General features: G+C 37.5%; 1 protein-coding gene across 3 annotated transcripts in view; it reads left to right on the top strand.

Moving 5' to 3' along the window:
- The window catches only part of LOC311093057 (glutamate receptor ionotropic, kainate 5), a 94149-nt gene that overhangs the window by 58881 nt on the left and 20901 nt on the right, over positions 1–14367 (top strand). For all 3 annotated transcript variants that reach the window (XM_084130162.1, XM_084130161.1, XM_084130163.1), the window contains exons 8-15: positions 731–892; positions 1518–1670; positions 3165–3269; positions 3643–3750; positions 6548–6751; positions 12124–12237; positions 13709–13818; positions 13948–14121. In XM_084130162.1, the coding sequence (XP_083986288.1) occupies positions 731–892; positions 1518–1670; positions 3165–3269; positions 3643–3750; positions 6548–6751; positions 12124–12237; positions 13709–13818; positions 13948–14121 (1130 nt within the window). The remainder of the gene's footprint in view (positions 1–730; positions 893–1517; positions 1671–3164; positions 3270–3642; positions 3751–6547; positions 6752–12123; positions 12238–13708; positions 13819–13947; positions 14122–14367) is intronic.

The raw sequence follows: 14367 nt of genomic DNA, 5'->3' as shown, positions 1-14367 counted from the left end.
AAATGCAGTGATCATGCCATTATACATAAATCAAACACCTATTTACATTTTATTTTTAAGACCTCTAACTACTTACCTAGATTTAATGTGTTGCAGTTTTAATAGTCTGAATCCATAAATGGTTAATATTAAATGATTTCGTTCTTTCACCAGTACTGAATATGACTCTGAACGTCAGTAAATAAATAAAAAACTATATTCTTAAATATTACAGTACCTTTACTATATTAATAATACTTTTAAATAATATACACACCCCTTTTTATTCGTAAAATTGTCAATTTTAAATATGTATGCCGTTAAAGCAGTTCTGACAAGGTGCTAGACAGGAGTGCATTCTGTCAAACTTACCTTAGCTCACGGTACAGCGGCCAAACTGGGCGAGCCTCGCAGTACTTTTTAACTGTTCGACAGAAAATACAGTTTTTACCAAATACTGTGTGAAAAAAAGTATTTTGTATGTTTTAACTGTTTAACACTCACTTGTTTCGCGGAACCGTAAGTACATCGCGGCTGTTTTCAATAATGAGGGAAAAGAATACGCGCATGCGCATCAAAAGGCTTTCGCGTGTACTCTCAGTGCAGTGGTGTTCAGTTAAATATCAAGAATTGGCTTTTTTCCTTGATGGTAATTTAAGTGATTAAAGTATTTCTTAGCGCCAAAACCACAATATTGTATGCCCACGGTACTTTTTAAGTAAATAGCTCTCTTTCGATCGCTCTCTTTCAGGATTTCCCTCTGTTGAGGTTGGATGACGTGGTAGATGATCAATCAAATATCGTTGGCTTCTCCATGTTGAACAGCAGTCATCCGTTTTACCTGGAGTTCATTAGAAGTCTAAACCTGTCATGGAGGGAAGGTTGTGACCTCAGTCCCTATCCTGGTCCAGCGGTGAGCTTACAATACTTTCATGCCATTACCAATACATGAGAAACGTTACAACTCACAAATATTACTCAGGGTCAATTCAAACTATCCGGGTAAAGAGTGCAGACTTACTTGTTGTGTTACTTTAAGTGTGAGAGGTTATTATTTCGTTAACTTATTTTAAATCAAACAATTAAAACCACATATGTCAGGAGATATCAGTAACAGTGATCTATTTGGTTGTGTTAGCATCTAAAAATACTTTTTAGATTCCAAGAGCCTATTTCAATCATTTGATTGACATTCCACTGCATTACTGAGATTTGCTTAAATGGAAAAAGAAAAAAACCCCGTAAACTGTAGAAATACTAACTCAATGGAATAATGAGATGTTATTTCTGCCAGAAGGTTTTTTCAAATGTGTCCAAATAGGATGTGCGCCACACAACATAATTTAGGAGGAAGACAGTTGCTGTAGGGCCCCCTAACAGACGTGAAGTCTCCTTGTCCCCCTAATGACCTCATTTGCTGTCTTTCTCAATTCTACATTGCTTTATTCTCTTTTTCTTCTTCTTTCTCCACCATCTTTCTGTCTTGGCTTCGGCATATCTCTCGTCTCGTTTCATTCATGTTCTCTCTCCACCTACAGTTGTCATCTGCGCTGATGTTCGATGCAGTTCATGTGGTGGTCGGAGCAGTGCGAGAGCTGAACCGCAGTCAGGAGATCGGAGTGAAGCCTCTGAGTTGCACTTCCTCACTCATCTGGCAGCACGGCACCAGTCTCATGAACTACCTGCGCATGGTACTTGTCACCCTGTTGGCAGCCATTTTTTTATGCATTTGATGACTGTAGTGATAAGTCTTTACGGCTGTTGTTACTGTCTTCTCTGATGAGCTGTAGAAGCCTGTTTTAATCTGGTTGATTTTGATGGGATTCTGCATGCAACTGCTTATTGGCTTTTATAGGCTCTGTTAAAGTCAACATGAAATTAAAATTGAGCACATCTACTTTCTCAAAATACGTTCTGGTCTCGTTGCGCAGAATTCATCAGTGCATGTTAATCCAAGGAAAAATATCTCTGTAATCTTTCCCCTTGGCGTCGATATACAAGACACAGAGAGTTTATGATGGATGCTTTTTAAATTTACTCCGCAATAAATTTAAACCTTGACTAATGCATTATTGCGCATTGAGTATCGTTGTGCATCATTTAACACCATCAAGAAACATTTACCACTGTTTTAGCACTGTGAAACTATGCAGAAAACAGCAATAACAGTAAATGAACCAAATTAAATGTAAAAATCTAAATTTATATATAATAATATATATGAAATAAATAAATAAAATAGTAATAAATAAATTAAGGAAAGAATTATAAAAAAAAATGTTAAAATGCTAGATAAGACAAAATGCAAATAAAATTATTATAATACATTTTTCTTTTTAAATAAATATGGTGTTATTTGACTCAATTCACAGGCCCCTGGACTTTTTATTTATTTATAGGAAACTCCAAAACGTCATTTAATTTATACCACAAATAAATGTCAATTTTCAAATAAATGTCTCTTTTTTTTCACAAGTAGCTTGAGTACTTGAGTAATGTGCCGCCTTTGTCACAGTGACTGGGACAATAGTCCTGATTGTCCCCTCCATCGACGGCCATCAGGTGACCAATGCCGTATGACTTTTACGTCCTCTGTTATGATTATACTCAGCCATAGTAATTTTACAACTGCCGTTAGTTTCAGAGCAATTATAACTGTGCCCTTAACACCAGATGTCCATTGTTTATCACAACCTGTCTGAAGGCCTGTTTGTATTTTATCATTTTAATGCAGCTATTATAAACTGTGAGATCCTAGACTGTGTTTGTGTTGTCTAGGCACAAGTGCGGTCTTTCATTCATTGTGTCCCTCCATCTGTTTTGCAGTTTGCCCATCACTCCATCATTTCACCACTCCATTTGGCACCATCTCCACACCTCCTCTCGTCCTCCGTTTTCGGTTTGTCTCCATAACTCCAAGTGTTTACCTCACTTGCCAATAATAATATAAACAGTCATTATTTTTGCAATTGCAATTGGTGATGCCGGTGGAGCAGAAATGACACTTCACCTTAACTTTCTTAATCATCTCAAAGTTTTCCTCTCACTTGTCCTCTGGCTGTCTCTATGTTTTTCTCCGCCTGTGCTATAATTTCTACCTTAATATTGTAGGTCAAAATTAATGCTATTCGTCATTCTTGTTTGTTACCCTTGTTTAAATTCTCCCTCTCTCTTTTTCATTTTAGGTAGAGTACGATGGCCTAACAGGCCGCGTGGAGTTTAACAGCAAAGGCCAGAGGACCAATTATACGCTGCGTATTCTTGAGAAATTCAAGGGGGGTCACAAAGAGGTAATGCACACTCACACACAAACACACTCTCAAGAACTCCAGATTTTATCCGGAATCACGAGAGAGGTTGTGAGGTCTAATGAATGGGTGGTAGCTGGAGTAATCACCACTTCACTCCTCTCTTATTGATCATAGTATTGATCCCTCGCTTCATGCTCTTTTATCTCTCCTTCATCCCCTCGTCTTATTCACTGAACTTGTTTATTCCTGCCTGTTTCCCCCTTGCGAGATCAAACATGTTTTCAAATGGATCACAGATGATTTTATATTATTTAGTTCATTTAACACAGATTTGTTCATGCAGGTAGTTCTAACTGTGCAAAATATTTGTAGTAAAGCAACTTCTAAAAACTTTTTTACTTTTCATGTGCAGATTGGTGTCTGGTACTCCAATAACACGTTGGCTATGAACTCCACGTCTTTAGACATCAACGCATCTGAGACGTTAGCCAATAAGACACTCACAGTCACCACAATACTGGTAAGAACTTCTCCAGTTATGACTCCATGATGCGTAGGGCTTTGTGGCTTTGGCAGCATGTGAATAATTTTTTTTTTGAGCATTTCAGACCAGAATGTAAGAGATAATGTGAATTATAGGGCTTTTACAGATTTGACACTCACTGGTACAAGCATTGCAGATTCAAAGGTTGCAAAAGTCTTTTCAAACAGCACCTCTCCAACCTGTACTGGTACTATTTAGCTGCTATTTTTCCTCTGGAAATAAACCATCCTGGGTGGATATGGAGTCATGTGGTTTTGCGTTGCCTTTAAACTTGTGTATATATATATATATTCAGATAAGTTTAAACAACTGAAAACAGTCACCACGCAACCCCATAGTTTGTAATATGATTAGAGTATTGTATGAAGTTAGAGAGTACATGAAAATAGCTGACTCTTTATCCCAGTATAGTCCCATTTGGGGCAACACATTATTCAAACCAGGCACGAAGGACTCAGGATTCCGGTTGTGGGTTGAAAAGGGATTAAGCAAAATTAGTGATCTTTTTGAGGAGGGAACGTTGATGTCGTTTGAGCAGATATCTACTAAGTACAATATTCCAAGAAAACATTTCTTTAAATACTTACAGATAAGGAGTTTTGTTCTTTCTATGCAGAACCAATCATTAAACTTGCCAGTACTTTCTTCTTTGGAGGAATTAATTAATAAGAAATGCAATAATAAAGGATTAATATCAGTTTTTTACAACTGGCTTGTATCAGGGTCTACTGAATCAACAACCCCGAAACTTGAATTATGGAAGATGGGATTGAATGAGGATATATCTGAGGATGAATGGAGACAAGTCTGTAAAAACTCTCAGAAACAGTTAGGTAGCATTAGCTTAAAACTACTTCAATATAACTGGTTGATGCAGACACATAACTCCTGTCAAACTAAATAGGTTTAATAAAAATATTCCTGATACATGCTTTAAATGCAGAGAGGCTCAGGGTTCATTTGTGCATTGTGTTTGGGAATGCAACATTATTAGAGACTTTTGGGTGGAAGTGATTAATATTACAAAGATAATTTTACCCTTGAATATTCCTCTAGATGCAAAAATGATTTTGCTACATTTATATCCAAAGAACCTTAAACTAAATCCTCAGCAGCGTAAATGTATAGATTATGCTATATTACAAGCTAAAAGAATGATAGCTCTTAGCTGGAAAAGACCTGATCCACCAATTATTGGAACTTGGATTAATGCCATAGCACAGTATATGGCCATGGAAAAAATAACATATTTTATTAAAAACAAAATGGATGTATATGAAGAAATATGGAAACCGTTTAATTACTACATTAACAACAATAATATTGGTCATTTACTACTGGAGGTGTAACTATGTATAGTGTTTGTTCGTTTTTTTGTTTCGTTTTGTTTTGCTGGAAAATTTAACTTTTATGTGTAAAGTACAGTAATGTATATTTGGTTTTTGGGTGCCTTGCAATATTTGTTTTGCATTTTGATTGTCTCTTGTATGAGACTTTTGTGTATTTCTATATGGGAGAAGAGAGTGAAGTTCCCTTGTTGGGGTGGGAAATAACCGCGACGAAATGGAAATGTGTTTCTCTGTTATCTGTCTTGCATAATCAAAAACAATAAACACATTGTTCAAACAGCACCTCTCCAAACCCAATGCGTCTTGAATGTTATTATGGACGCTACAAATATTTGTAAGATTTAAAGTAGAGAAAATATGAGGGAATTCTGACGCCTTGCTTGCTTACACAAAGCTTATACAGAGCTTATACAGTATAATAATGTTGTTTTATTGAGTTTGTAATTGTAAGAAGAGCTTTGTAGATTCCAATTTGACAATCTCAAAATGTAAATTGATTCAGACTTAGACTCATTTTTGCCTACATTCCTCTGTTGAATGCAATTATGAATGTAATTTTAAAGTCAACATTAAATCAAAATTGATTTTTTTTATTTTCTTAATGCACTTTCCTGCTCTTACTGTGAAAAAAACATCAGTGCACATTGTTCTAGCTCACGCTATAGGATGATTTTACCCAGATTTCTACACCAGCTTTCGGTCTGGTTCCATTCTGGTATAGAATGCCTATTTCTCACTATTCAGTCAATTTTAGATGGATAACATAAAGAACAGTGCTACATTTTTTTTTTTTTTTTTTTTTTTTTTTTTTTTAATTGAATGTCCTGTTTACTCTGTCCCATTATGAAAGTATAGTGTATAAAAAAATATATACTAGTTGCAATATTTTAGATAGCACCTTCATTGTTTGCATCCATATTCACTGCATCATTATTCATTCCAATTTCATACAATGCTGCTTCCAGGCAACAAACACATTTAAGCAATTCCTTATGATATAAAAATGTATCTGACTATATTGGGTTTAAAATAGCTTACTGCTTGTATTTTTTCTGTTAAAAAAAATAATAATTCAAAACAACCACAAGTCATCCCTTCATTATTAACCATCTTATTTGCATCATGTGCTTGCAAAAAGAATAAAATAGGTTTGCTATCCACAGGCCACATTTTACTGATATAATACATTCAAAAGATATAATGCATTTAAACCAAGAAGCTGCAGCCAAAAAGTACTTTCACATGTCAAGGCCAAGGAATCACCGTTTCACTGGATTTTACTGCCATTTCATGGCTTAACACCAATCAAAATGCCACTTCCACTGTAAGGCTATTGACTTTCATTGAGTTTATGGTGCTTCACTGTATGGAAATTTAGAGTGGAATATTACAGCGTTAAATGTTACCTTCATCCTGTTTTATAGGAGAATCCATACGTGATGCGCAAGGCAAACTACCAGGATTTCCATGGTAACGATCAGTATGAGGGATTCTGTGTGGATATGCTACGGGAGCTGGCAGACATACTGAAGTTTTCGTTCCGGATCAAGCTGGTGGATGACGGCCTGTATGGAGCTCCAGAACCTAATGGGTCATGGACTGGCATGGTGGGGGAATTAATCAACAGGGTATGCATGCCTGCACACACGTTCATAATTAAGCTCTGTGGATACGTTGTGTAAATTCAGAGACGCTTTCTAGTCGCATTGAACCTCAATGAAACAATTGGGCTTTTACAGTAGTGTAATTGTATGTTTATTCATAAAAACATTTGAAATAACCTCCAAACATTATTAAAACATAATGTTCAATATAACATTTAATACTTTTGTACATCTGATAATTGATTTTAAATCTTCTAAAGCATTGTCTTTGAAAATGAGCTTTTTATAAAAATTTGTTAGAGCCTTTTATATGTTCGCATGTTTGTATGCAGCTAGCAGGATTTCAACACTGGACTGTTGCCAGCTGATGTTTCCATTAGAGTAACGATTACAGATATTAGTGCTTTTCACACTAATGGTAAAAATTATGGCGGCAGTAATAAGAACGGTAATGTCATTCTATTAACCCCAGTGTGGCAGGTCTCGGCAAAGTCCTTTTGAACACACACACGTATACTAATCAGTTCCTTCTGTGTCTAATTATTCTGTGACACTATACCATTACAGCCGCTGAAGCCAGTGCACAGTTGTCACATGTTGGCGTATTGTTTATGTAAACTGTGTATGCACACACATCTTTCTCTCCATGGACCCACAATTCAGCTCTTCCTTGACACCAGCGTTTGACGACACCCTTTGAATGTGGTTTACAAAGCTATCTCTCAGTAATCAATTAGGGAGTAATTAAGCAGATTGAGAGATATCTGGGGTACACTTGGGTTTTTTAAGAAGAATGAACTGCTATTGATCACCCCTAGTGTTAGGGAAATTACTTTGCTTGACAAGCTACTTGTGATTTTTAAATCGTTCAGGTTGACAAAGGTTGACTGTTATCTTTTAATAAAATGTAGCTAATTACATTAAAGCTTTTTTGGTCAATATCAACGTTTTTTTATGGGGGCATTACATGGATTTTTTTTATATATGTATTATTTTGATATGTTCCTTGAGGTTCACTTATAATGTTTATAAAGGTTTTTTGCAAACACACACACATATATATATGTGTATATCTATATGAAGTTTGAAGTTTTTTTTCAACCTTCATTCTGACCCTCTGTCAAAAAAGATCAGTTTTTAAGGGGCGGCTCCTTTAAGGCTTGTCAGTAAAAGGCCACCGTTATGATTGGCTAACGTCATTGCATAGGAAAAAGTATCAACGCCCACTTGCGATTGCACATTTTGAAAACATTATCTATATAAAACCATAATTTACAGACAATGCATTATGAAATAATTTACTTACAGTTTTGGATGCAATACAGTTGGCTGCTTCATCTCACAACAAAGGTTTCTTTGCAAACTCTCCATTACACTGTGCCTTGTTTACAAAATAAAATCCACTTGTATCCAACGCTAGGATTCTTGAGTCTGTACAGATACGTTCTTTCACTCTTCCATTTGTCCTGTTGTCGACAGACTCAAGCGCGTGGAGTACGTCAGAAACTGAATTCGCATCTGTATACTGTATCCAGTGTAATAATAAAATAATAATAAGTTTATTTTATATAGCGCCTTTCTCAAACCCAAGGTCGCTTTACATAGTAGGAAGGCAAGGAAACACAACAACAACAACCAAAACAATACAACAAGACAAGTTATCTGTATGAAGCTATGAGTTAGGTGTGGAGAAGTGATCGTTAAACAAAAAGGTCTTGAGATGTGCTTTAAAGAAGGGAAGAGAAGGACAGTCACGAAGAGGTTGTGGGAGGCGGTTCCAGAGTTTGGGGGCCAAGGCACTGAAGGACCTGCCACCCAGGGTGGAGAGTCTGGAGCGGGGGATAGCCAAGAGATTTTGGTCAGAGGATCTGAGTGAGCGGGAAGGAGTGTAAGGGATCAGGAGGTCACGGATGTAGGGGGGAGCAAGGTTGTGGAGTGCTTTGAAGGTGAGTAGTAACACTTTGTATTTGATCCGGGACAGAACCGGTAGCCAGTGGAGTTGGTGGAGAATAGGGGTGATATGTGCTGATCGTCTGGTATGTGTGAGGAGCCTGGCTGCTGAGTTTTGAATATATTGTAGCCTTTGAAGTGATTTAGCAGGGAGACCAAGGAAAAGTGAGTTGCAGTAGTCTAGACGGGACATAATAAAGGAGTTAACCAAAATCTGAGCATCACTAACAGAGAGGAAGGGTTGGAGGCGAGCAATGTTGCGGAGGTGAAAGAAGGCAGTCTTAGTGAGTGATTTGATATGAGGATCAAAGCTAAGGGAGGAGTCAAGCAAAATGCCAAGGTTTTTAACAACAGGGGTAGAGTGAACAGGTGAACCATCAATGTTGAGAGTGAAGCTTGGAGATTTGGAGAGAATGCTTTTAGGGCCAATCAGGAGAATTTCGGTTTTATCTGTGTTGAGTTTGAGAAAATTGTTTTGCATCCATAATTTTAAGTCAGAAAGGCAGTCAGTGAGGGAGCATGGTGGTGGGTCAGAGGGAGAGGGAGTGGTAAGATAGAGTTGGATGTCATCTGCATAACAGTGGAAGTTAAGACCGTGGCTGCGTATGATCTGCCCAATAGGGAGGATGTATATGAGAAAGAGTAGTGGCCCAAGTACAGAACCCTGGGGAACACCACGAGTGACAGGGGACTTGGAAGACTGATGTGGACCCAGTGTTACAAATTGCTTTCTGTTGGAGAGGTAAGACTGAAACCAAGTGAGTGCTGTGCCAGAAACACCAATAGCAGACAGACGGGCGATTAGAACATTGTGGTTGATGGTATCAAAAGCAGCACTAAGGTCAAGGAGGATGAGAATGTTAAGTGAACCAGAGTCAGCAGACAGGAGGAGGTCATTAACTATGCGTAGAAGAGCAGTCTCTGTACTGTGACATGAACGGAAGCCAGATTGAAAGTGTAGACAGCGTAAGTGATTATAATGGTGTACCAAGGTATGTTGATAAGGAAAGAAGGAGGCGGGAACCTGCGAACGTTTAACACTTTAATATGTAAATAAACACAAAACGTAACATAAATAGTCCAGGCCTGGTCCTCTCTCATCCTTCACTGTCGTCGCTCATCAATCACGCCACTCGCCCTGCTTGCCACAAATGGGCTCTATTTACTTTTGACGCTACGCTCACATCTAGTTACGGCAAATGTCAGCCTTTAAGCGAGTGAATGGCAGTGGGCGCGGCCTATGGTGCGATGATGTGTAATTATTCATCGATGTCTTGCTCTGGAGGCAGTCATATGCAAATGTATTTGCCTGTGTGACATCACAGATCCCACAATTATGATACTAATAAGCCGTTTTTGGAGCTTGATTAAATAAATGCTTTGTTTATAATGAGGAGGAAGTTTTAAGCTATGAAACCTGCAGAATGTTTTAATGGTACAAAGACCTCCTATATGTCAAAAGATCAAGGCAAATTTGAGTTCTCATTTCATGACCCCTATAAGGGAGTGATTTCTTTTTAAGAAAATTTTCAATTTACAACAAATACTATTAATAAAACTATAACAATTTGCAATAAAAATTACTAATAAAACTTTAAAATATTAAAGTTTCTATAAATAAGCAACTAGTCCAATAATTATTTTTTGGATAAATTATTTTGTGTATATATATGAGCTGTCGCACTACTGAGAAATGTAGTTAAGTTTGTCACTGCTGTTACAATAGTTACTCCCTAGCACTGTCACCCCCTCCTCCCTCGAGGAGGAAGGAATATGGAAAGGCCAAAATAATGCCACACCGAGGTTTTTAATTCATTATCGCTCATTTCCTTCCTCAGGAACTTTCACTCTTGTGCTTTTATATTCTCTCTCTCATTTTTCATTCCGTATCCCTCGTTCCCTTCATCTCACAAGGGCACAATATTCCCCGTGTCCTCGCTGGAAGCCTTCTCTTTACCAACTCTCTGTTCTTAACCATTCCTCATCACCCCTTCCCCTGCAAGTATCTGTTTCTTCTCTCAAGGACCATCACTCTATTTCTCCCCCTCTCTCTTTCTGTTTTCCACTCTTTAGCCCTGTTTTTCTATCTCTCTCCATCCCCGTAATAAATAAATCTCTTTGCTTTTACCCAAGGACACTCATATCAAATTCTTCCATCAACCCAGTGCACTTACATCCCTTTATTATCTGTCCATTCATCCATCCAGCTGTCCAGCCTTGACTTTCCTTTTTCAATTCTGTGCTGATTCTCCTTGTGCTAAATATCCTTTTTCTTTCCACTGCCACTCCTTGTCTTTATAAGTGAACCACAGATAATTTATTATTATTATTATTATTATTATTATTATTATTATTATAATCTTTATTTTACCAGGAAAAGAACCACATTGAGATTAAGTACAAGAGTGTCCTGGCCAAGACTGACAGACACAGCTCGTTTCAGTTTAACAGATAACATCCATCAATACATACACATATACACACACAAGCAAATCCAATCCAATTTCAATATCATTACATAACTAGTCTAGTCTACAGCCCGATGTTTCATTCTGCAAATCGTTTAAAACTACTTAGCTCTCTAAGTTTCAACGTACTTTGCAGGCAGAGGGAGCAGCCAATTTAAATGCCCTTTTCCCCAATTCAGTACGTACCACTGGAACAGACAGTAAGAATAATTCCTGGGATCGTAGGCTATAACTACAAACATACTTTTTACAGATATAGGTATAAAGATATGAAGGAAGAAGACCCAGGATAGATTTATAAATAAAAACATGCCAGTGTCAGTGCCAGATAATGCCAAACGCTTTTCTTCTCGAGTGCTTCTTGAAACCAAGGTCAATGTTTAGCAGGGGAACACATGTGGAGCACAAACGCTGCGAGTCAAACACTGTACAACTGACACAGCGGTATGCTAATGAGCACTTAGAAACATCACTGAATTATCACCACAACCGAGGGGGTTGGTAGTTAGTATCTGTCAGTGAAACTCACATACTGTAAAAGTTACAGTATGTTATTGAAACCTGAAGCTATACCAGAAGTCCATCAGGACGATTATAGGTTTTGTTTTTTGTTTTTTTGTGCATTAGGTCTTCACAAATTTCAGCAGTGACTGAACTTGGCTGAATTTAATTTGTTTCAAATTATAGAGGAAGTACATGTATGCCTGATTTTACCATTTCTTTTAAAGGTTTTTTCTATAAGCTAATCCATGAGAAGGGCACTACAAACTTATCTTTGTGTTAAAGAAATGTCTGTTTGAGATCATCTACACTGTATTTGCTGTTGTACATTATCTCAATAAACTCCCTGTTATTGGAAATCATGGGTGACAAATACCTCTTGAATGTAATTTTGGTTAATGAAAATGTTGCATCAGTATTGAGTACAATATCAAACTTGTATTGCTAATTCTTTCTCTTTCTCTCTGTTTGTTACAGAAAGCAGATCTGGCAGTGGCTGGATTTACAATCACATCAGAGAGGGAAAAGGTCATAGATTTCTCCAAACCTTTCATGAACCTTGGAATCAGTATCCTGTACCGCGTCCACATAGTAAGACGCATTTATAATATGCTGAATTGAGATTGTATACTACATTGTATACTACATATCAGAAATGATTTTGTTACTATCATTGACTTTGTAATATTCTTGTGTGAATCTCACAAAACCTTTCAAAAATATGTATAATAGTAAAGATAATTATTAATTATTGTTGTTATATTACTAATATATTATTAGTATTTTAAATATTTATTATTATTAATGTATATTTGTTATTATTATTCTTTTTCATCAGTTATTATTATTAAAGGTACACTATGTAACTTTTGTCCCTCTAGCGGTTAAAAACTGCATGCATTTTGCGGAAGAACATTGTTTTGGTTGTGCTTCGGCTCTGCGTCACTGTGCAGATTAATATGGTTATCCAACTGCTCAAAAAACATTCACTACTAGTATTAAGAGATATAACCAGTTTAGATGAAAAGGATTTCAAGCTGACTAGCTGAAGACGTTACTGTAGCTTTACCCATTAATAGACGCGATGCTTGCTTTAAAATAATTTCCAGCACAGCACTACAACAACCTTAATGATATGACCCTTCACAATAGATAATGCTTTACAATGAACTCTGTCTGAGAGCTACATATGGCAATTTATCTGTTCAATAAAATACCTCACTCACCTGTTGAGTAATAAAAACACCATCTCCGTGTTGCTTTTACAACGTTTCAAATCCCTCAGTTCTCGCCATCTCCGAAAAGCCAAGCCAATGTTGATTCTTGTTTTATTACGAGCTCTGTCACGTTCTCTTTTTGTCAGCTGACTGTCTTATGTTCGACGTATGTTTAAAACGGGTGATTCCCCGGAGGTTGGGGATTTAACAGCTCTATGTCAACCGTTCTCGCTTGTTGTGACACTGACCTCTGCCACTTCCACACCATACCGTAGCCGGAGCAACTTTTCTCTATTTACGGATATGACATGACACACACGGGCGAGTGACGCATGTACGCAATTTCTCGTAAAAAACATCTAGACAGGTCTAAAATATAAACGCTTATAATAGGCAGATTCAGGGTAAGACATTCCAATGGGACATTATGTAACGCTTGTCTGAGTTAGCAACAGGCAGCGCTTTTGTTTTGGTGGATTTATGTCACATTTAACAATCTTGCATGAAAATCTTGCATTCTTGTAGCTTAAACATCAAAGCATGATGCAAAAGTGTAAGGGCGTCGGATCCCTTAGAAGACATGAATTGATCAAATGCATATGTTTAATGCATTGTAAGTTGCTTTGGATGAAAGCACCTGTCTGATGCATAATGCATAAATGAAAAATTGTGTATAATGTTTTGTCCATATCAATAACAAACTTTTAGCAAATCTCTGCATATGAAAAGGTGCACTAAACCAAACAATAACAAACAGCAATTGTATCTGGAAAAGCTTTCAGCTGTTTTGAGATTCTGTAGGAGTGGTGAAAGCATTGTTTGTATTGTTTATGTGCTTTCTACAGGGCAGGAAGCCAGGTTATTTCTCCTTCTTGGATCCGTTTTCGCCAGCTGTCTGGCTCTTTATGCTTTTAGCCTATCTGGCCGTTAGCTGTGTACTCTTCCTGGCTGCCAGGTGCCACACTGCCACTCAATACACACAGATCTATTTTGAATATCATTATATTCACAGTCCAGCGTTCTTCTTGAGGTAACAGTAGTCTTTCCCGGTTTCATTGTTTGTTTGTTTCTCTACCTCCATCAGGCTGAGTCCATATGAGTGGTACAACCCCTTCCCGTGCTGGCGGGATCGCAAGGACCTCCTGGAGAATCAGTACACACTAGGGAACAGCCTGTGGTTTCCGATTGGTGGTTTCATGCAGCAGGGCTCAGAGATCATGCCCCGGGCCCTGTCCACACGCTGTGTCAGTGGTGTTTGGTAAGTGTGGGGATGTTTCACACTTCCTTTGAGGTGTAAGAGACCATGCAGTAAGTGTGAATGTGCATCTGTGAGTATTAAAGACACAAGCTGGTTCTGCACACATGACCCGAAAGCTTACGGTACTTGTGTGACAGTGTTGTTATTGTTCACTAAAACTAACACTATATTATTAACTGTATTTGGGAATTGAAATAAAGCTGAAATGAAATAAACTATAAATATTAGATGAAAAACCTAAACCTA

Source organism: Abramis brama, assembly GCF_963993115.1.
Source record: "Abramis brama genome assembly, chromosome: 12".
Classification (NCBI taxonomy): Eukaryota; Metazoa; Chordata; class Actinopteri; order Cypriniformes; family Leuciscidae; genus Abramis; species Abramis brama.
The sequence above is the reverse complement of the archived record's forward strand: the minus strand, read 5'-3'. Positions and strand labels throughout refer to the sequence as shown.